At 35.7% G+C, this 21,940-nt stretch overlaps 1 protein-coding gene across 4 annotated transcripts in view; it reads left to right on the top strand.

Moving 5' to 3' along the window:
• Window positions 1-11,817: 11,817 nt before the first annotated feature.
• LOC100369545 (jouberin-like) overlaps window positions 11,818-21,940 on the top strand; it is a 33,673-nt gene continuing 23,550 nt past the window's right edge. For all 4 annotated transcript variants that reach the window (XM_085493223.1, XM_085493224.1, XM_085493222.1 and 1 more), the window contains exons 1-10: window positions 11,818-11,897; window positions 14,704-14,775; window positions 16,111-16,171; window positions 16,418-16,466; window positions 17,027-17,271; window positions 17,810-18,033; window positions 18,584-18,761; window positions 20,138-20,233; window positions 20,811-20,913; window positions 21,439-21,627. In XM_085493223.1, coding sequence (XP_085349349.1) covers window positions 11,885-11,897; window positions 14,704-14,775; window positions 16,111-16,171; window positions 16,418-16,466; window positions 17,027-17,271; window positions 17,810-18,033; window positions 18,584-18,761; window positions 20,138-20,233; window positions 20,811-20,913; window positions 21,439-21,627 — 1,230 coding nt within the window. In that variant the 5' untranslated portion in view covers window positions 11,818-11,884. The remainder of the gene's footprint in view (window positions 11,898-14,703; window positions 14,776-16,110; window positions 16,172-16,417; window positions 16,467-17,026; window positions 17,272-17,809; window positions 18,034-18,583; window positions 18,762-20,137; window positions 20,234-20,810; window positions 20,914-21,438; window positions 21,628-21,940) is intronic.

Below are 21,940 nucleotides of genomic sequence, written 5' to 3'. Positions count from 1 at the left end.
AAATATTTATGTACACACTACACCCGGAGACCACTGAATAATACCGGAACTGTGATTTCGTCTCCTTTTTTCCTCCAGTTATGTCTCGAAATTTCCTCCATTATTATACACGGTGATTAGACTATAATTGATAGAAGGATGTAGAACCTAATTTTAGTCATAAGTTTGAGGATTTCAAATTCTAGATCAATCAAATTCGTGATTTTTAGTTGGTCATGGAATGTGTGCACACTCAACTGGTTTTTATTTATTTTTTACTCCCTGTACTTGGGCGCCCGTCCCCCCATTGGCGTCAATAACATAGTCCTACTACATACATCCATTCTCACGATTCACTGCCATTTCCGGCGCCTTGTCAAGCAATACTCCCAAGCACAGTCCCTCTATCCCCAAGTATATGCCAGTATCAAGGTGTGCTAAGAGTCGTTTATAACGGTAATCGTACGGGATTGAGTAGAGGTGTTGAATTACTGAGTGCTTTAGGAAGAAATGTGAGACAAATACGGAGATTACCCGGTATAACCATAGACCCTCAATGGTCTATGGTATAACGTAGATCAGTTAGAGAGGGCAAATACGGTGTCATATATTCGTTTAATCACACTCCCTCTCTGTATGATAATATCTATGATAGAGGGACCTGTGGTTTAATCAATTTGTTAAACGACAACCTTACTATCGAATTTTTCACAACAGGAAATATCGTATTGAAGCAGTGGCGGATCCAGAGGGGGGCCAGGGGGGCTTCTCTGCGATTTTTGCTCCGTATATCTTAAGCGAAGCCCCCCCCCCCCAATACATTTTGCTGGATCCGCCACTGTATTGAAGATGGAACCAGTTCGTTGTAGCACAGCCCCATCTATTCACTATACTTTGGTTATAGCTATAACCCCTTGTTGTAAAAGTGGTTCAAACCCCGTGACACAGTAACAACAGCGCACCGGTCCCCCGGCTGTAAATGAGAATAGTGATAAAAAGAACACAATACAGACGGCAAAGCTAATACAAGCCAAATACCGTGCGCCCGAGTGGCTTGTTTTGTCAAGCCGTACAGCAATTACTAACGCAAACGCTTTGTTCATATCTCGATGCAGGTCATTGCGTTCCGATGACGTCTGAACCGAGTTCCGCTAAACGCTGCCCCATTGGATAAGCGCCGATTAAATCTCGTTAAAAATAAATCCTGTGACGACAGTTTTTAAGTAAACACATTTTCTTTAGTAAAATTAAAAAAAGTTTCTCATTTGTCGCCTGTCGTGCGATAGAATTCCGTGTTGAATGTTAATAACGTCATAAGTTAAGTAAGTTCGGGGATGCCCTTATTTATATAGGTAGGTCGACGATGAGGACAAACATCATATTGAACCGTGGCTGGTAGCGAATGCTATTTTTAGATCGGAAGGTACTTTTAATATGTCGTATTTTAAGCTTATGTTATAACAACAAACGTACTGACACGCATGTGAGAGAGCGCGGTGCATTCTATTTTAACTAAATATGATGAAAACGAGTAATTGTTCAAGGGTGGTGGTCGTCGCGCTGCGTCCCGTTCGATATAGGAATCATAGCGACGTATACAACGCGTGTAAAATACATTGTTTATTTACATGAAATTCCAACACGCACTGCGCGACGACCGCCGCCCTTTTATGATATTACATTTTTTTTCTTCAAATTCTAGCACAATTTATAATCTGTCTGTGTTTGGTGCCGGTCCGGAAGAGGGCACTCGAGAGAGAACGGTTGACAGGTCGGTCGTCCCAAACACCGATAATGTTGGCCAATTTAGTGCTAAATAATTAGTTTATGATGTTTGACAGTTGGTTCAATGGTTAGCGGCCAATAACTTCCGTCACATTTTTAGCCGATATCCTGTAAATAAAGAAACAAGAATATTGTACAATTCAAACCCAACTTGCACATACGTGTTCTATTGGGTTTGTATGTTCATAACTACCAACTGGGTACCACAATTTTGGGTGAATTTACCTATTTTGTAAGGGTTAATTACTTGAAATCACAGTCTTTCTATCTCTATACATGTGCCGTGTTACCACGTACAGTACTATACCCGAGGGACGAACCATTTGAATCTCAAAGATAAACACCAGCCACCCTCCCCATTAACCGGATTGTGCGCCCCCTGTATTATGATATACCTGATCTTATTTTAATTCGATAATATACTTAACATTACGCTGTGTTTCGGCGTCGAGGTTCATGTTTTGGGAGGGGGAAGTGGAAGCACCCGTTCGAGTGACATACTAGTACCTCTTAATTGGGTACAGTGTTTAGACTGTCCAAGCGAATAACGTACATGATGTCGTACGAGTGTGGGCCCTCACTACCAGTTAAACATTTACAGACGAATGTCTGCCTCCAACAACATGTCAAGAATGCTTCCAGTAAAGGAACCTATATTTAAGAATGAATTTCTGGAAAGTGTTATATTTTCACAGCACATACCAAATTTTCTAGTACCAGTTCTATTCACGCACGCGTCTCCTGATACGGAAGCATTGATTTCATTTCCGCCTTGTCGGTAATACGCGCTGGCCACGGTTGTCGCATTCTGTCTATGTATGCAGCTCTACGGCGTCTCGCCGGGAAATTATTAATCACTTAATTAAAGGCGTACATATGATATCGACATCATTATCATCATTAGTAAACACAAGAAAGTTTGTGAGATGCCAACATGTCCACATTTTATAACCTTCAAGTTGAACACGAAAACAACATTGCTTCATTAATTATCTTTCATCTGGGCGGAAATAATACATTTTCGATTTGTCCCTGGTCGGACAGAATTTAAGTCGGAACGGACTTAAAAGTATATTGACGGGATGTGTTCTTTCAACAATGTTTTATTAGATGTCGTAAATATGGCGCGGTCGGGTGTTGTGATGTGGTGTCCTAGCCACAGGGCAATTCTTCACACGTACCTAGGCATGGAGTAAACAGCCTTTGTCGTCACCGGGGCAGCACGCTTGTTTTGAATAGACTTATTCAATGTTTGGCTGCTCCCACAATGGTAGAGATGCTGTTACCGAGTTTCCATTTAAAATATTTGTGCGTTCAGAGAGTTGGGTCGGGGGATTACCGTCAGTTCAGTTATCAAAATGCTCCCAGCTGAGAATAATGCGTACGCACTGTACGTAAACAACTCAGCATCTGCTCTCATGTTGTCCAGAAAGCTGACATCACGGGAAAGTTGTGACGTGTTTATGACGTCACGCTGCCATTCTCATCCTCGTGGCATCCTGAAAAAAATAAAATATATACTCGTACACAAAATAATTATTAAATTGTTGAATGAATAAACAACATGTTACAGGATGAATTATGCGTATTTGGAAACTGAAATACGCCATATCTCATTGCTACAACCATACTATGAGGAAATCGACTAGTTTGGTGAGATATATGTACATGACCATATATGGCCAGAGAACTGTCACCGTAATGTCATTGTACTCAAAGTTTACAGTTTGCTGCGAAAATGGGTCAGCTTGATTGTTTACAACTCACTGTGACTCTTCTCAATAAAAGTTTATGCAACTGAGCACACAAAACACGCCGTCCGTCAGCAATTATTTTTTCCCTAAATCGGGAGAATTCACTAGATCAGGGAACAAAATTAATATACGTCTCGATCATTTATTCACATGAAATTCCAACACGCGCTGCGCGACGACCACCACCCTTTTATGATATTACAGTTTTTTCCCAAATTCTAGCACAATTTATGATCTGTTTGTGTTTGGTGTCGGTCCGGAAGAGGGTTAATTACTTTAAATCACAGTCTTTCTATCGCTATAGTAGATGTGCCGTGTTGCCACGTACTATACCCTAGGAACGAACCATTTGCACACAAAACACGCCGTCCGTCAGTAATTATTTTTTCCCCAAAACGGGAGAATTTACTAGATCGGGAAACAAAATTAATATACGTCTCGATCAGAATACAATCCCTCGATGCGGAGAATTTGTTAGCAACCTTGATAACAAAATTTTAGGTTCGTGAAAGTTTAGAACTTTCATGTTCAGGTGTATGTGACCAATATTCAGAATATATTTACCTAGTAAGATTAAGTTTTAATCATAGAAAACATGGGATACAAATCTCCCGATTAATCTGTTCAAAACTAAAACATTAAAACAATCCCCTCCCATATCAGCATAGCCGCGATGGACTTCTGTTCCTAAAACTTGTAGCATAACCGTCACTTTCAACAAATATGTAGTATAGTGCGTAATCTATGACTGACTTGTAAGTATGGACAACACGTCGAGTGAAAGTAATAACCCCGGTTTAACAGTTCAATTAAACAAGAAAAACGGATGCCGGATGATGTGTACACCGTACATGGAGTCCATATTGCTCTCGGAACATTACCGGGAACATTTGTGTGTCCATTTGATATCAGTTTACAGAAATCGAAATTAGCGGCGGTTTTGCGTCCAAATAAAATCACCAGTTGTTCATCCGTGGTATTGATTGGGATAACCAAATCGAGAATTCAATAAAGGTTCAGCACACTTGTTGACACAATAACCTGCCGAAAAGTCTATATGCGTACCGTTTGTTAATTACTTCCGGTGTAAGGATTAGCGTACGAATTGCAAAAAAAAAAATCATATTTTTCTTATATTCTTCATTATTTCTGGAAATGAACCCTAATTTTAGAGCCAACAGACAAAATTTGAGTCAATTTTCAGTTTTTACACAAAATAATTCGCTATTTTTGTCCAAATCTTTTGAAGGAAAGTGCGGAACTATTTTGTGAATTTGTGATGAAAAGATGGAACTGGTGGTAAAAAGACATGCCAGTATAATGGTTAATTATTCACTGGGTTTTAATTTTGCTTATTTCTCTGACTGGAAAATGCGGTAAATTAAAACCCAGTGAATATGTAAAATTGGACATAGAACACATTATCTAAATGATAAAACCGTGATTTAAAAACCTACTGAATATGCCTGAAATGCTTAATAAGAGTAATTTAAACCCAGTGAAAATTAGTAATTTTACATATATTATCTTAGGGCCTTTATACTTATCTAGTTGATCAGACCATAATGATTTATTGCTTTATTTGTAGAACACATCCAACAGCTTCCCGGTTCGTCGTCGTATCTGTTGTCGTCTTCGCTTGGATGAACGGCGAACCAGGGCCAGTGACACTTTGCGTTATCATGCTTCGGTAACTTTAAGATTCGGACTGAGCTTATGTCGATTACAGTAACACAGCGTGTACATATCAAAAGTACCAGACGTATATAGATTGATATACCTTATATCGTAACAAAAACACTAGAAAATACATGTAGTATCTGTCTTTGATCGTAGTAACGTCGTCTGATATCAAAACTATGATAAATTGAGTTAAAGAAAACCACCTGTTAGTGTGTCCATGGTTGTAAGTTGGTGTTGTATATATCTTTTTTTCCCAAATAATTTGAACTTGAGCGTACAATCAGGTACAGCCAACAAATTCTTTTTTCTTTAACTCAATTGCGTGTCAGCCAGGCACGTGACCGGGCATGTTTTGTCTGAGGTTCGATAAACCATTACAGCTATAGTCATAGTATATATATATATATATATATATATATATATATATACTATGACTATAGCTGTAATGGTATATAGATTGATATACAGTGAACGAGATCCAGACGTCGCCTCGAGTTAATTTTGTTGGCCACCCAGTTTCTCAATTTACTGCTTCACATATACTAGTTTTACTAAATCCCTTCACACTATGCCCAGAAAACTATAATTTATCATCAGTGTACTGCGCCACCAGGAAATAGAAGAAACTTTAACGGAGGCACCCAAAGGCTATAGTTGAAATCTTTATAATCACTTGTCTGTTCTACAATTATCGTTACATGTGCGAGTATTCCAATATTTATTCAAGTCATATTTGTCGCCATGTCCGAACCTGGGAGAGGACACGTCCCCCTTGATGATATAATGTCAAGTATAAAACTTTCGACCAATGAGCGATTAGCGCGTGTTATTTTGTCAAGTTCACGTGAATTCTTACCAAAGCTATATAAGGCCAACTTTATATTATGTGGCTAGCAGCTTTTTTGCCATTCCAGTCTGTATTTTACCCAATAAGCTGTGTGGGATGCAATACGATATTACAATACTCAACCGAGTTTTACTATTTAAATCAGTCTGACACGACATCCTCTGTCATCATCTCAATATATCCGAATTCCCTACTTTCTCCCCACATGGGGTTTGTAAATTATGTTTTATAATAGACAAGGGGTCCTTGAAAGGTGTCGTATATTTACTTTGTTGATATAATGTGTGATACGGCAATGATAGGTCTTTTTTACCATGATTTTGAAATAGTATATATGCGCTCGTTTTATGTTTAGTTGACCATAATTTATGTATTCACTACGTGATTTCATGTCAAATAAAATATACTATATTATACTTGGTCATAAGGAATGGGGCTTTATTGTAAATTTCTTTCATGGGTGAGCTCCTTTCAATCTGATTCACCTGCATTTCAACGACCGGAGTTTACTACTTAGAACTACTTTGCTAATTGCTAAAACGTCCCACACTGTGTAGTACTTGCTATCTATCAATGGAAACGAGTCAAGTGGTACAATAGTGATGTCCATTGTCCGATTTCCAACTGTCGTCTGACACACCGATATGTAAACAACACAATTCACAGTGGGTGATCGATCAATTCTGTATAACCTTGGGTGTAACAGTTAAACCACTAACTGTGTGAAGCATTGACAGTTCGCCGCAGGCAGCTGATGTCCAGTCCATTGTCTATAGATTTCGTTTTACTCATGAACGTATCTAGAATGTATCCAGAATAAATTGTGCTCCTGGTCATATATAAGCGTCACTAGCCTAAATTTCGAGAAAATGGTCGTTTTTATAGGTTACTGAATGGCGGCCATTTTGTCAGTGTCAGTTGTAATGGACCAATATGGAGATATTACGTCATACAGAAAAGGATTAATTATTCACTGGGTTTTAATTTTGCTTATTTCGCTGACTGGAAAATGCGCTAAATTAAAACCCAGTGAATATGTAAAATTGAACATAGAACACATTATCTAATTGATACAACCGTGAATTTAAAACCCACTGAATATGCCTGAAATGGTAAATCAGCGAAATTTAAACCCAGTGAAAATTATAGTATATCAATTTGTGGAGCGGCGATTTAAGATGATAATATTATCTTGAATTATTCCAAAAGTCTGAATTTCGAAAATTCTAGTTTGCTTGTATGGAACTGTTCTTATTATGGCAAAGTACTGCAATACTTTGTGATTATTATCCAGATTTTTTTTTATATTTTAATATTTATTTTAATGAGATATAACCTAGCAGGCAAAACACCAATTTGGGCCTATACAATAAAATATTCCACAAATTTAAACAAATAGCAAAAAAAAATACTTTCTAAAAATAAAACTACTCAAAAATATTTAAATTGTTAAAAAAATATCAATTGCGCATTTTTTTGACATTCTATTAAAAAGAGAAATTACACGGGGAAAGTAACGATACGATAATTTAACACACACCAAAATGATATTTCATGAAAATGATAATTTTAAACTCAGACTAGTATTACTAGTCTGAGTTTTAAACTTACATAATAACCCATATATTATGTTGCGCGATTCATATGACGTTGACCAACAGTGAGTCAAGGTGATGGCGCCCCCTTTAGTTTTACAGCGTCAGCGTACCAGAGGGAACTAGACTGAAAGTCCATAGTGTCATTTATTTTGTTTTATTTATCTGTTTTTGTACTTATTTTAGGAATACTAGTATTTATTAGTTTGAGAACACACCATACAATACAAAGAAATGGTTGAATGAACAACTTGAATGCGCTTAACCATAGAAGAAGAAAAAACGAGAAAAAAAACAAAACAGTTTCTCTTTTTCAATAGTTCCATGAGTTAACTATACTAGTAACTTATTACGTTTCCCATAACTGCGTTGATTCTCATAAAATCGCAAACACTTTGTAACTCATAAAACGGTTGGTTGGGTGAGATAATTTCGTTTTTGAAATGACTTGCCGTGCTACACTGACAACTTGTTTTTTATTTGCATGACCTGCTTTATCAGTGTAGGGCGTGGTGTGACGCAGTCGATCTGGCTCGTCTCGTATAGGAACTGACAATGCGCTAGCCCTGCTTACTGTGCTGTGTGTACGGGGACGCGTTCGGTTGATAGATGTCCCCACCACAGCCCTGCGAACTTCCATAGACAAAGTCCGGGACTTTGAAAAATATAACTTTTTAAATGAAATAATATGCCCAGGTACCAAAAATGATGATCGATTACCAGATATATCCAGAACTCCCAGTTCGGAGTCCAATTCTGGATGAAATCGACTACTTTGCCCTAAAAACAAACGCATTCTCCGGCTGATCTGCACTGGCTCGGAAGATGAATTCTGATTGGCTAAAAAAACAAAAAAACTTGTGGCGTTGAATGCACGTTCATTGTCAGTATTGTTATGCAAATTCAAACTAGCTAATCATTTACAACCTTCCGAGCCAATGCAGATTAGCCCGCATTCTCTCGCGTGAATGAAATTAAAAATGGCGGCGTTTGGTGGATAATTCCTCCGGTACCTACGCGTTTACAATTTGTCCGTCATTACTAGTCGTTTTGTTAAAGACATTTCAGTTTCAGATAACTTTATAATGGTTGTTACGGGTAACTATCGTCATTTCAACCGATTTCGGCTGGGAAACTACTTATTTTTAACTTGCGCACCAATTACGGTGCGCTCCCAGACTTTGTCTATGGAGGTACGCAGGGCTGTGGTGGGGACATCTAACAACCGAACGCGTCCCCGTACACACAGCACACTGTACGCAGGGCTAACAATGCGCGTGTTACATAACACATTCGCCTTGAAACCCAGCAAAAGTCTAAATGCCTTTGTACGGATCAACAATAGTCATTGTCAAACATTTCAATGTATGATCGTTCTACTGTCAGAAACATGTTCTTGTCAAGCGCAAACAGATTGATTGTCGCATATACAGGTAAATAAACGACTGTTATTTTCGCTGTTCCGCACTCCGTTCTGGTTCCCCTTTTCAACAAAAGCCAAAGCTCGTAGTTTGTTAAAAAAGAAAGGAAAAAAAGGTGTATTAATATTGACCGTAAATCGGACCGCCGAGGTCCGTTTGAAACTAGACTTATACATTCGCTACGTCACATTATTTAAAGCGGGGGGGGGGGGGGTCGTCATCTGCGCACGCGCAAGAATTGAGTCTCAAACGCCGATAACAACATACGCTAAATGCGCAAAGGCTCATGGGTAGGCGCTTGTTTGTAAACAATGACACGCTCGAACTCCGCACAGTTCGATACGCGTTACTTATCACTGCACAAAGCAGCTTTGCATAGAACTCATTTGCATATTCGAATACGTTCGAACTACAAGACCCTGACTTTGAATAAAATTTTCAGTTAATTAGATTAAAGTATACATGACTTGCGTTAGAAACGTACAATCCTTTCCCAGATGAGAAAGCATTAGATTGTACAATAAATAAATAACTTTATAAATTTACAAGAATCTTTGTGTTTCAGGGCAGTTAGACGCGGAAAATCGAACCCGTTCAAGCCAGAAATAGTATTGAAATATTCAGCAGAATACAAGATGAACGGAAATGTTAGGAAACCCTTTTCAGTGAAATTAGTATTTAATGTTTCTTTCCCAACTATATTCGTTAACAGAACGTTTTTTTTCCTCCAAGTTTTAGTGTATCACGTGCGCCGTTTCACCACTATAACATTACCTTGCAAAATATAGTTCGCGATAAAATGGTTCGTATTTACGTTTTTACTGAAGTCTGACATTAATGAATAGTTCAGATGTCACATACGTTTTTTTTCCACTTTTTGTAGTTCGGTTTCAAATGAAACAACCGCGGAAAAATGGCCGTGCATAGTGAGATGATTGACCACAAAATTGAAGGCTGCCTGTGGCAAAGGCACTATTGCTTAGAGCGCAAAGGCCTCTGGGAAGAAGATTGTGACACGCTATGGCTATCTGACGCATGCGCAGGTGATGACTCGCCCGTTTTAAATTTATGATGTAACAAGTGCATTGAAGCGCATTATAAAAGTTTGGCGCCACCATGCCAGCCTTCGTAGATGAACGGTGTGTCAGCCACGATCACATGAGTGTATTGTCGACTATACGTATTATATTGACGAACTAGAATTTTTTTTAAATTGTAATTAATAAAATGTAAATTAAGTCAATTGTACATAATATTAGTTGCATAAATTCAATAAGCTTTCATGTAACGCTAACTATATTGTTAATTTCCTGTAATGAATTCTTATCGCTGGACTAAGCAACTTTAGTCCAGCGATAAGGATTCATTACAGGTAATTAGCATTATAGTTGGCATTCAATTTCATCTCCAGAAACGTACTCAGTTCAAATAACAATAAATAATGAATCTTGAGTATGAATATATTCACAAAAAAACACCATATTTTAATTTTGGGTTGATCACATTGATTACAGGAATTTAAACATAGAGGGCGTCCTTCAAAGTGAGTGAAATTTATCTGATTGTGGCGCCCGGCAATAAGTCAACATATTCACGCGAATTCGAGCGTGTTGCCGTAACTATGATTCCTTTTCGAAAATTGTATACAATTCAAGTTAATGATTTAATCACATTGTAATTTAGCATAATATATTCAGATGTAACTCTTCATCTCGAAAAAGGAACAGACTTACATGCGGATCGAATCGACTACACCGCTAGAGGGCGCTCAATGTCAGCATTTGCATTCCTGAAATATTGTTATGTGTATTTTGAATCTTCATCTCAGTAAGGATATCCACATAGCAACGAGCAAAATTTCATGACATGAATTACTATAGAAAATACAAGTTTATGTTAGTTTTCATTATATTTTGAACTCGTAACCCATTTAAAAAATCTACATGTTAATAGCATTAGTCCATACACGCTATAATATAATAGAGAGTTTATGTTTTTAACATTGCAAAATTCTTTAAATTTAAAAGAGTAAAATTCAATATTTTCACTAACTAAAATTATATTTATTAAAGATATTGTTCGTACATATGTTGTTGGAACATGCTACACATTATTTGTAATCAGGTTTATCATAGAACTATTTTCTCGAAAAATTACTCCGATTCACCCTTTCACACTCAGTGACCCTCCATACATCCAGTCACCCACCCCATATTCTCTTCTGGTTTATTTATTTATTTATTTATTTATTTATTTATTTATTTATTTATTTATTTATTTATTTACTTATTTATTAACTTATTTATTGCCATTTTCACCAAAATATATGTAAGAAATATTTCAGTGCCCCATTTACAGTGTTGTATACGCCCTTCTACGCTTTTATTAGAGCAAATACCGTACCATATTTTTTAACGTCTGTTCACTCTTGTGCGAGGGGCTTGTACGGTTTACGAGATCGGTAACTCGAAGGAATGCCGCGTTAGGGTGTACATGTACTAGCCAGACGAAAATTACCCAGGGTGCTTGAATGTAGCACTGTTCCAATAAGCTCGCATATGATTGGCTCTTTGGGAACTGGGCGAGTCGGGGTGACTTTAAAATAAAGACGTTTTTTCAATATTATTATTAATTATGACAATTTTTACACTCATATAATGCACTTTTATCGAATCAGAGAGACTAATTATGGAGCTTAGCGACCAAAACTAATTACATTCTTTTCAGCAAGTTTTACGCTCACCAATCAGAGAGCTGGTTGTACAAACCTTGGAATAAGACCCCCTAACAAAACCATTTTGGATACAAATAGTCTCAATCATGGACGTCGAAGGTAAGATTTGTTGTTGAATTTTGTATTTTTTTGTGTGTTTCTGACGTTGTAGATGGATTTGCACCCAGGTTACCGAGTTCCACCAACAGGTTTGGAGCAAGGTTTTTTGTTCCGTGCAGTACATTCAAGCAAGTCCCCGACTGGCCATTTTCTGCGTATTGTTATTTCGATCGAGGCGTGAATTATGTTTGTGACGGTTTTGTTGACACCGGAATCACGCCAAATCATGCGTAGATTAACGCAAAACCTTGGCATCCACGCTGTCGCTGATATATCGTACTAATAGTATGTCACAAACCGGACACCGGAATATCTAATGGGGTTGTTCTGATCACAGAAAATACTAACAAAGGCAATCGAACCTTGTATTTGTTTAGAGGTCGACAGGTCAGGGCTGTGACGCTTCCGTGGTTGTCGTAGTGACTGACTACGGTGTGCAATGTATCGCCAGTGAACTGACCCTATATACTTGACGATACAGTTACGCGATTGACTGCGATTCTGTAGTATACTGTGTCGAGTATTTTGACGTAATTATTGCAGAGCTCAATTTTTATATTATTGGGAATTATCAGGGGAGCTGCATAATGCTGCATGTGCAAACCCCATGAATTTTGGTTAAGAGTTCCTTCAGGAGCCCCTCACTTAATTCTAACCCTGGCTCTCTAGTGCCCCGGCATCATTTCAATTCTATTAGCCCCTCTTCAGACTAAATTCAGTTATCTGGAGGAACATATACAATTATGCTAGGGTCCTAGCAAGAGTGTTAGGGTTAGGGCTCAGGATAGGGGAGGTCGGGCATTGAGGTTTCAGAATTCTGTAGCCAATAGATGCATTTACAAGATGTGAAAAACTGATTGTTTATTTGATTTTAACACAGTCAAAGTGATAGAGGGGCTGTGATTTTAATGAACTCTTAAATACAAATTTTTACTATCACAAATTTGATTTTGTCTGATAAATTATTTTGTAGAAAAATTGTTTATGTCTGATTATGACATATTGTAAATTGCATATTTTTCACTGCTAGGAAATTTCAGGATATTATGGCACTTGTGAAGACATATTTTCACAAAATTCACTGACACTGTGTAATACCCCCCCCCCCCCCCCAATGTGAAAATATTCACTACCGGTACTACAAAATTTGTTTATTTTCACTGATTTATGAAATTTGATAAATGTTGTCTCTTTCTAAATTATTTAAATCTGATTAAAGTATACATAGATGCTGTGAACAAAATTGATACTCTGTTTCAATGTATATTGCAGCCATGAAACTAAATAAATTGTTGCTAAATTTAATTTAATTTAAATGTATAATATTTATTTTTAACCGTTTGAGTGTCATAATTTTTCTCACCATCATTTTGGTGCAACAATTACATTTTATCTGTTTTTATGTATTTTTAAAAAGTATTTTGATAATTTTGAACCAAATGAACACACGTTTTTATTGACTACAAGTCTTGATTGAAATTTTTGAAAAAATTATGTTGATTGAAAATTTGTGAATAGTGACAAAGTTGATCTTGTAATACATACATTTATATTCACCATCTTAGTAGTGCATTTGCCTATATGTACATTACAGGTAGTATGTTTCTATGGGAAAATAAATAATAGTTTAATGATTCAATGGTTCATACATGCTTCTAGAGATTGGAAAGCAAATACAGTTATTCTGTACAATTCAGTAGATTTCATTACAATTTCTATAGACCATTTTTGTAAACTGTTTAGTGCATTATAACATTTGCAGTAGTTGCCTCCATTTCTCAAAGCATTTCATCTTAACAAATTAATAATCTGTGGGATTCAGGTGATTCATATTTACATATATGTTTGAATATGCATTAACGTAGTTGTCTAACACTAATAGATATCGTCCAATTCAATTGCATGCAGACTTGTTTAAAGCTGTTTTGTGTTTTATCTGATCAAAATCAACTCAAAAACATTAAACTGCCATGTAGCAGAGCCATGAATGTTTTGATATATATTCTGATTCAGTGCTACAGTATATGTAGGCTCTTTCGGTAGTTAGTATCGTAAAATTTATACTAAAAGCCGCATCCTTAATAGAAGTCGCACCCATTCTTTTTGAACAATTGAGAATCAAAAATTCATCATTTCTCATATGTGTAGATGCTCTAATAGAAACCACATCCCCTCTGTTGCATTGTACGCATTGTACTGCGGCTTCTAATACAGATTTTACAGTATTACCTGACATAGAAATGAACATATGGTCTACAAGACAAGAAACAACTTATCATTTGACAGACTTCTCAAGGGTTCAGTTTTCTCAAACTTAGTCTTGAACAATTTTGTCATAATGGCAACTAGTGTATTAGGACATTTCTAATTATTTCTCATATACTGCGTATAAAACAGAAAACACTTAGCTCTTTGTCTAAAATGAATTTTAAAAAAAATACCCGCAAAATGCTGATGTCCGGGGAGTACTGTGGAATACTTTAATTTCGCTGGAATTAATTTTCGCTGAAAGGGCTTTTTGGGCGTTTTGTGTAGAATTTATTTTCACTGATCTTTGATGAGTTTAATGTCAAATATAGGAAAAAAAAGTATATTCGTTGGATTTTATTTTCAAGGAAACATCCCTTCAGCGAAAATATATTCCAAGCGAAAATAAAGTATTCTACAGTATATGCTTCATACCACAGACAGACTTCCTACCTTTTTCCTGTCACTTATCAGCTCATTTCCATACTTGCCATATTTGGGTGATTGATAACAATGTACATTTCACTTTACTTCATATTCCATGCTCATTTCACTACAGAGAGAGCTCTCATAAGAAAAAAGAAGAAGAAATCCAAAGTGATAGGAAAAGAAAATGAACACGAAAGAGAATGTAAGACACAATGTCATGTTTCAATATTTCTGTCACATCCCTCATCAGGGTCATCTTGTATATATATATATTTATATTTTGTAAACAGATTACTACTATGGCTGCCTATCAAATTGTAATTTCTAATGTTTTTTCATTTTAATTATGAAAAAATATAAAAGCCCATAGCGATATTTGAACAGAAACCCAACAGGTGCTGCAGCTTGGCAAGTTAAATTTGCTTATAACTGTCTCATCACCGTTTTACACCTGTGTGATACGCATTGCGGACATTTTTTTTATGTTGCTTATTTTCTTTTTAACTTTAAGCCATTTTATTTTGTTAAAAAATTAATCACAAATTTTTTTTTGATTTTAATTTCAGTATGTAGTTCATTCAAAATATTATAAGTAAATGTGTAAAGCAACAATTTAGTATTTCTCTTATTCCACAGCTGAAAAATAGAATCATATTTTGCAGTTTCTGGAAATAAAATTTGAAGAATCATTTGTTCTTGAACCAAATTATGAATGAATGAACTCAAACCTGCCACATATACATATCTTGGTGGTGAATCTGAATTACCAATTACAAACCTAGATAATTTGAATGAAAATATTGTAGCATAATATTGATTAATGTTAGCACATTGCTTTGTAGATACTTGGTACAGTATAAATATTGTTTTGAGGTATGATCTAATACTGTAAATTACTTTATTTTCACTTGAATTTATTTTTGCTATTTTCGCTGCAGGGATGGGTTAGTGAGAATAAAATCCAGTGAAAATATCTTGTTTTCTGTATTTTACATTCAACCCATCAAAAATCAGTGAAAATAAATTTATACAAAACAGCCAAAATGTCTTATCAGTGAAAATAACTCCAGCTAAAATATTATATGGTATTTGTTTCATGTTTTATGTTTTGTTTTCTTGGTTGCGTTATATAAAATTCATGATTAATTATTAGCATAATTCATTTTGCCAGTGGTATGGTTAGAAATATCAATTTTGTTTCACTTTGTAGCATATAATATAGTTTTACATACTCGTATATACCATCTTATAAGCGATATAAGCCCAATGTGTTGACAAACTACCTTGCTGCAATGTCTGAAGTAGGGATTTGAACAGATATATGTAGATTCACCAAACTGACATTTACATCCCTATTCACTAAATTGAAATTACATTTTATTCCTGATTTCGCTAGACTGACATTTGACAACTGATTTAAGTCGGGCAGTTGTTATACATTGTTGAATATCTGAGTGTACAAAATCCTGATTATAGAACTCCTTCAGTAACAATTATACGCACATCACTGTATCTGTCTGATGTTTCTCTATTTTAGCCTCACAACCTGACACAAAAATTGAAGATCTTCTGAAAGCAGTTGTTGATAAATCTAAAAGGTAATGCTCTTTATATTAGAATGAAATGAATTTCTTTATCCCCCAAACAGGTGTTACATGTTTTTGTGTGAAAATAAAATGGCTGTCAATGTAACCTTGCATCAATAATAAGTCAGCATAGACTATGTACAGGCCTCTGTTAATAAGGTGATTAGTGAATAAATAGCAGGTTTCACATAGTTTATTAGTATTTACATGTATATTGTAGCAGATTTGTAATTTTACTGTTCATTGTTTTTTTTTTAGTGATGGAAAAAAGAGGAAGACGAAGAAGAAAACAGACGAGGAGATAATGGTAAGGAAAATTTCCTAATTTTGTTTTTGACAGCGATTTGATGATAATGGATTTCCTGATCTGTTTACTGTAGTAGTATACGTGTGACTGGAATTTGCAGTATAAATTATTACCGTGTGTTGTAATCTCCAACTTACAGACAGTCAGATAGTCAGTCGGCTAGTTTAACTTGTCTTTCAACTTTTTGTTCCACCACTCTTTTAGATTCCTCAAATACCTACTAACAGTGGGTTAGTTGTAACACTAATTACCAGTATATTTTGAAATTTAAATTTTGTTTCCATGTTCTGTGTAGTTAAATTCAGCTATTTTCACCATAACTACCCCAACTTTTTTTGTACTTTGAACTTTAAATATCTCACTACCAAAACTAGTTTTATATACACGTAGCCCCACAATAATCCACCTTTCACGACTTGACTTTATTATTATTCATCTACTCAATAGTTCAATGACTACGCAAATAAACATACTTGTAAGACGTCTAATGCATTGCAATTTTAAAAATATAATCCCTATCTAGGATCCTTTGTCATGATTGTCTGTCTTGTTTATTACAGCTTCAGACAATTAAGAAAGGCACAGCTGTTAAGAAAGACAATGAAGACTCAATCATCGCAGCAAATATATACAATGAAGACGAATCTCCTCGCACTAGAAAAAACAATAAGAATGCTCGTAAAGCCAAGAAAGGCGTAGATAACGATATGTACATCGAGGAAACTGCTCTTGATAGTCAACTTGACATGCCAAAGAAACCTAAAAAGAAGAAAAAATTGAAGGTTGTGACATCTGAAGATGATGGGTGAGAAGCAATAATTAATTTGATTAGTTTTTAATCAGAAGTGAATGTTTTTTGTGTACACAGTTTATTAGTATTTGTGATGATTCAGTGAAAATAAAATCCAGCGAATATACCTTTTTTCCTATATTTCACATTCAAGTCATCAAAAATCAGTGAAAATAAATAAATAAATTTCATACAAAACACCCAAAAACCTTTTCAGCGAAAATTAATTCCTGCTAAAATAAAGTATTTTACATTATTGCAAATCACTATTTTCAAATCATCAAAAGGCATGAACTCAATTTGAACTGTTGCATTAATAGATGAACTTTGAGTTATATCGTTATCAGTTGGTTTCTGTGTGAGAATGGGGGGGGGGGGGGGGGTTCTAATGCACACAATATTGTCGCTCGTTTCTCTGGTTCTCGGTGTTCTGATGAGCTATTGAACAGTGTTTGGAGAAATCAACCCCCTACGCAGACAAAACGATTTTACACCAGAGTTCACAAGTTTGTAAGGTAACGGCGAAACTCAAACCTATTGTTTATGTTATCAGTGGTGCGATGACAATATCAGAGCTGGAAGACACACCCAGGAAGAAAACGAAGAAAAAGAAACCTAAATCAACAACAGTAACGGAAGACGAGAAAACAGAAGATGAACTTGATAAGGTCAGATCCGCTGACGAAACAACCAGGACGGAGAATGAAGATGATAGGACTGATGCGACAGAGACATCAAAGGTAAAAGGCAAGAAAAAAAAGAAAAAGAAAAGACAAGGTGAGTTGTCATAGTTACTATAGGCTGATTTTGTTTAAGATGATTTTTTGAGTAGCCATTGCAACCAGTCACACAGTAAAAAACAAAATACAATTCTAGAATAGTTTATGTTGAAGCTATGGTCAAAACCGATGTGGAGTTACCAACAAGTTTTGGTGTAAAAACACTAAAAGATCTATGGCTCAATTCCAAATCTACAATAATGTAGAACTTTAGAAACAAAATAAATTGTGATAACATTTGCACCCTATTGTTATAGATCTAAATGTTAAATTACACTCAGACCTCAATGTGTTTGGAGTTTTACCCTTATACTGAGATACTGCAGATCCCATAAGTGAACATTTGTGAGTCTATGTACATTGAAATTGTTAGCATTACAAATGAAATTTCAAACATCCAATTGAATAAGAAGCCAAAACACAAACGATGGACCATACTGAAACTCACAGAAATGTTCATACATATTTCCCATATTAGCCCCCCCCCCTTCCCCAAATATAAAATGATCTGAGACTGCAACTGTAAATTTAATTCCTGTGTCCTGTAGAACCTGTGGCAGAGGATCTACCACCAGAACCTGAGTACACCCCCGATGACGGCACAGTGTTGGGAATAAATATTCACAGAACAGACAGTCTGAAAACAGATCTGTATCTGACTCATCCAGTGGTTAGAGTACATCTAGTGGACCTGGAGACTGGTAAACATGTGACAAAACAAACTAAGTAGGTCACTTAATTGTTGTTTAGTAGTGTGTTTATTGTGGTTTCTCCCTACAAGATATATTCCATTGTATACCAGTAATCTGGTGCAAACAGTATGCAAGCAGTTTTTATATTTACATATATAATCAGTGCATTTTTGCCACAAAAACCATACTCCATGTTTGGTATAGTTTGAGGGTAACTAATGTTTTATTATAATGCAGTGATCAGGTACCGCCAAAAGTATCAACACACATAATAGACTTTCAGAAATTGTTATTGCACGGATACGATATAATATGGGTATTTAAAGCAGGGGAGTCGTCACCTGCGTATCCGTTAGATGGCAATAGCCATTGTTTACAAACAAGCATCTACCCATGAGCCTTTGCAATTTTAACGTGTAATAAATGTTGTCAAAAATGAGTACTGCAAAGAGTAAGCTGAAATTATTGATGACGCTGATATACCAGAACTTAAGTGTGCTTTTATGAAAGGTTTCATCCAGACTGTACTTGTACTGCACGTGACAAATCTGTGTAACCTTTTTTCTATCATAATGGTTTTATGGTAATTAAATGCACTATCCTTACATCAACAATACCAAGTCCAACATAAATACCTACTGACTTTAACCAAAATTTGACCAATCCCGCATCTGTTTTTTTTATCTGTTAAGGTAGTTTGCTGACAAAACATACTCAGAAATCCTTCAAATGCACCAAGAGGGTTACTGTAATACTCAAAATCTGAAATAAAAATATAGCGTCACAAACTAAGTTTTCCACAAAACGACTTCAAGTTCAACCCCAACAATTTGTTTCTTTGACAGAAATATTCCATCATATCTCAAAATTTTGTCCATGGCCTATGCTGATAAATGTGGTGTTATGAAAACTACATATGCCTGTCACAAAAAAACTGAAGAATTATAAATATTATTACAAATCATCCAGAAAATACCCATTAACTTGTTTACATGGCCACTTTTGGGATTATTTTGCATAAGAAAACCATATTTTTCGGTAAAATCTGTAAATATGAATGACTTGCATGTATGTGAACAATTTAATGATTTACCATGATTACTTTGTTCACTGTCTTAATAGTGGTTATTAAATAAGTGAATCTCTGCCAGTCTGTGGCACACTTACACATGTACCACTGGCATGAGTCAATCTTTTTTTGGTGTCCAGTACACACAGGATTTGAACTTGGGTTGGGACCTACTACAGAACAATTTTTCTATTACACTCAAACTTGCAAATTAAATTGTCATATATACATACACTGACAGAGGGTGACTTAAAAAATAAAACAACTTGATTAAAATGTTTGCTGTGACCTCATCTACATACATGTATATGTTAACGATGGGAATGCATTTTGTCTTGCAGAGGTAGACCAGTAACATATTTTTATGAAAAAGAAAATGACAAAGTAGACTATGTGCTTCCGATGATGACGCAACCTTTTGATTTTAAGAAAAGAAGGTAAATTGAGATTTGTTTATTAGTTGGAATCAATATTTGCTGAAAAGACTTTTTGGGTGTTTAGTTTATTTTCACTGATTTTGAATAAGGTAAATGTAAAGTATAAGAAAAAAAAAGTATATTTGCTGGATTTTATTTCCACTGAATCTCATTCCTTCAGTGAAAATAGCAAAAATAAATTCCATGTCAGAATAAAGTATTTTAAGTAGTCATATATTGAAGCCTGTTTTTGAAGACTATTCTTGGTGGCGAACCTACGTCACAGAATGTTGCTAAAGAAGCACACCACTGTACCATGTATTTCTATGGGCTCTGTGTGACCTGCTGTAGGATGCCGTTCAAAAAGCCGGTAAAAACAGCTAAAGTCAAGGAAACAGCACAAACTCAAATAATCCTGAGCAACCATATATATGTTGCATTGTTCAGGGGAGTCTCAACAACTAGACCAAAATACGTTTTTTTCGGTGAAAATGCTCTGATGTCCAACCAAAGAATATGTGAACTTTAAAGAAGAGTCAATTGTGGCTTTCTATGGAGTAGATATGTCGGATTAATCATTAGAATATTTTTTTTACAGATCTATGATTCCTGCCTGGGAAGAATTACTGCTTTTTAATGAAAATTATTCGTATTTTATACAATTAAAAGAAGACTATCCTAAAGTAATTGTCTTTTTCGAGGTAAGCAAAAAGCTGTTATTAGAAAAAAATATTGTAAAAAAACAACTACTGTAAAATCTGTATTAGAAACCGCGGCTTCTATTAAAATGGTACAATGCAACAGAGGGGATGCGGCTTCTAATAGAGCATCTACACATATGAGAAATGATGAATTTTTGGTTCTCAATTATTCAAAAAAAATGGGTGCGACTTCTAATAGGGATGCGGCTTCTAATACAGATTTTACGGTACTGTGTCTGGTCCTAAGAAAAAGTCTATTTGTTTTCTGAAATCAAAGTACTTATTAATAAGCTGGTCTTTGTTTCTATTTGAAAATTGTTGTTAAATTTATTATTTTTCATGAAAATGCAAAGGCAAAAAATGCTTTTAACTTGTAACTATAATCATGAATATTTTGGTATTTGTGTGTGTGTGTGTGTGTGTGGGGGGGGGGTATACATACATAGAACCTCACCAGACCATTTGCAGCTTTCATAAAGGCTTCTATGGAATTTAGATAAGTTCATTTCTCTTCCTTATATTCAGCTGTTAGATTTCATCAGTATGAACGCCGCTACTTATAACAATGTTAGGAACGATGGCGGATGGCATCGGGTAGCGTGGGCATTTTTAAAAATTGTCGGCAGTCATGGTGCACCTAACACAGGAAAGAAAATCCGACTTCAATTATTTTACCCGCCAGTGAACTACCGAGCTAAACAAGGGTCTGTAGAAGTAAGTGAAGTGTTTTATCTACGAGTATTTGTTATTTGGTACAAGCGTGACTTGATCTCATAAGCAAATAGCCAACCAGCATCGAATTCCGATATGTTAGTTTTGTATCACGTACATACCCCTCTGCCGAAATATCAATGTGGGTGAAAATTAGTGCACCTAATGGAAATCATGTAAATCCTGTGTAATTGTTCCATATTTGGTATTCTCATTTTTTATTATAATGGGATGCTAATATAAAGTGCAATACCGCAAAGTTACGACGCAATAAACTCATGGTGAGTTTACATACATGCACTCTATTGTGAAGTTT

The sequence above is a fragment of the Saccoglossus kowalevskii genome, chromosome 18, assembly GCF_978046115.1.
Source record: "Saccoglossus kowalevskii chromosome 18, keSacKowa6.1, whole genome shotgun sequence".
Classification (NCBI taxonomy): Eukaryota; Metazoa; Hemichordata; class Enteropneusta; family Harrimaniidae; genus Saccoglossus; species Saccoglossus kowalevskii.
The sequence above is the reverse complement of the archived record's forward strand: the minus strand, read 5'-3'. Positions and strand labels throughout refer to the sequence as shown.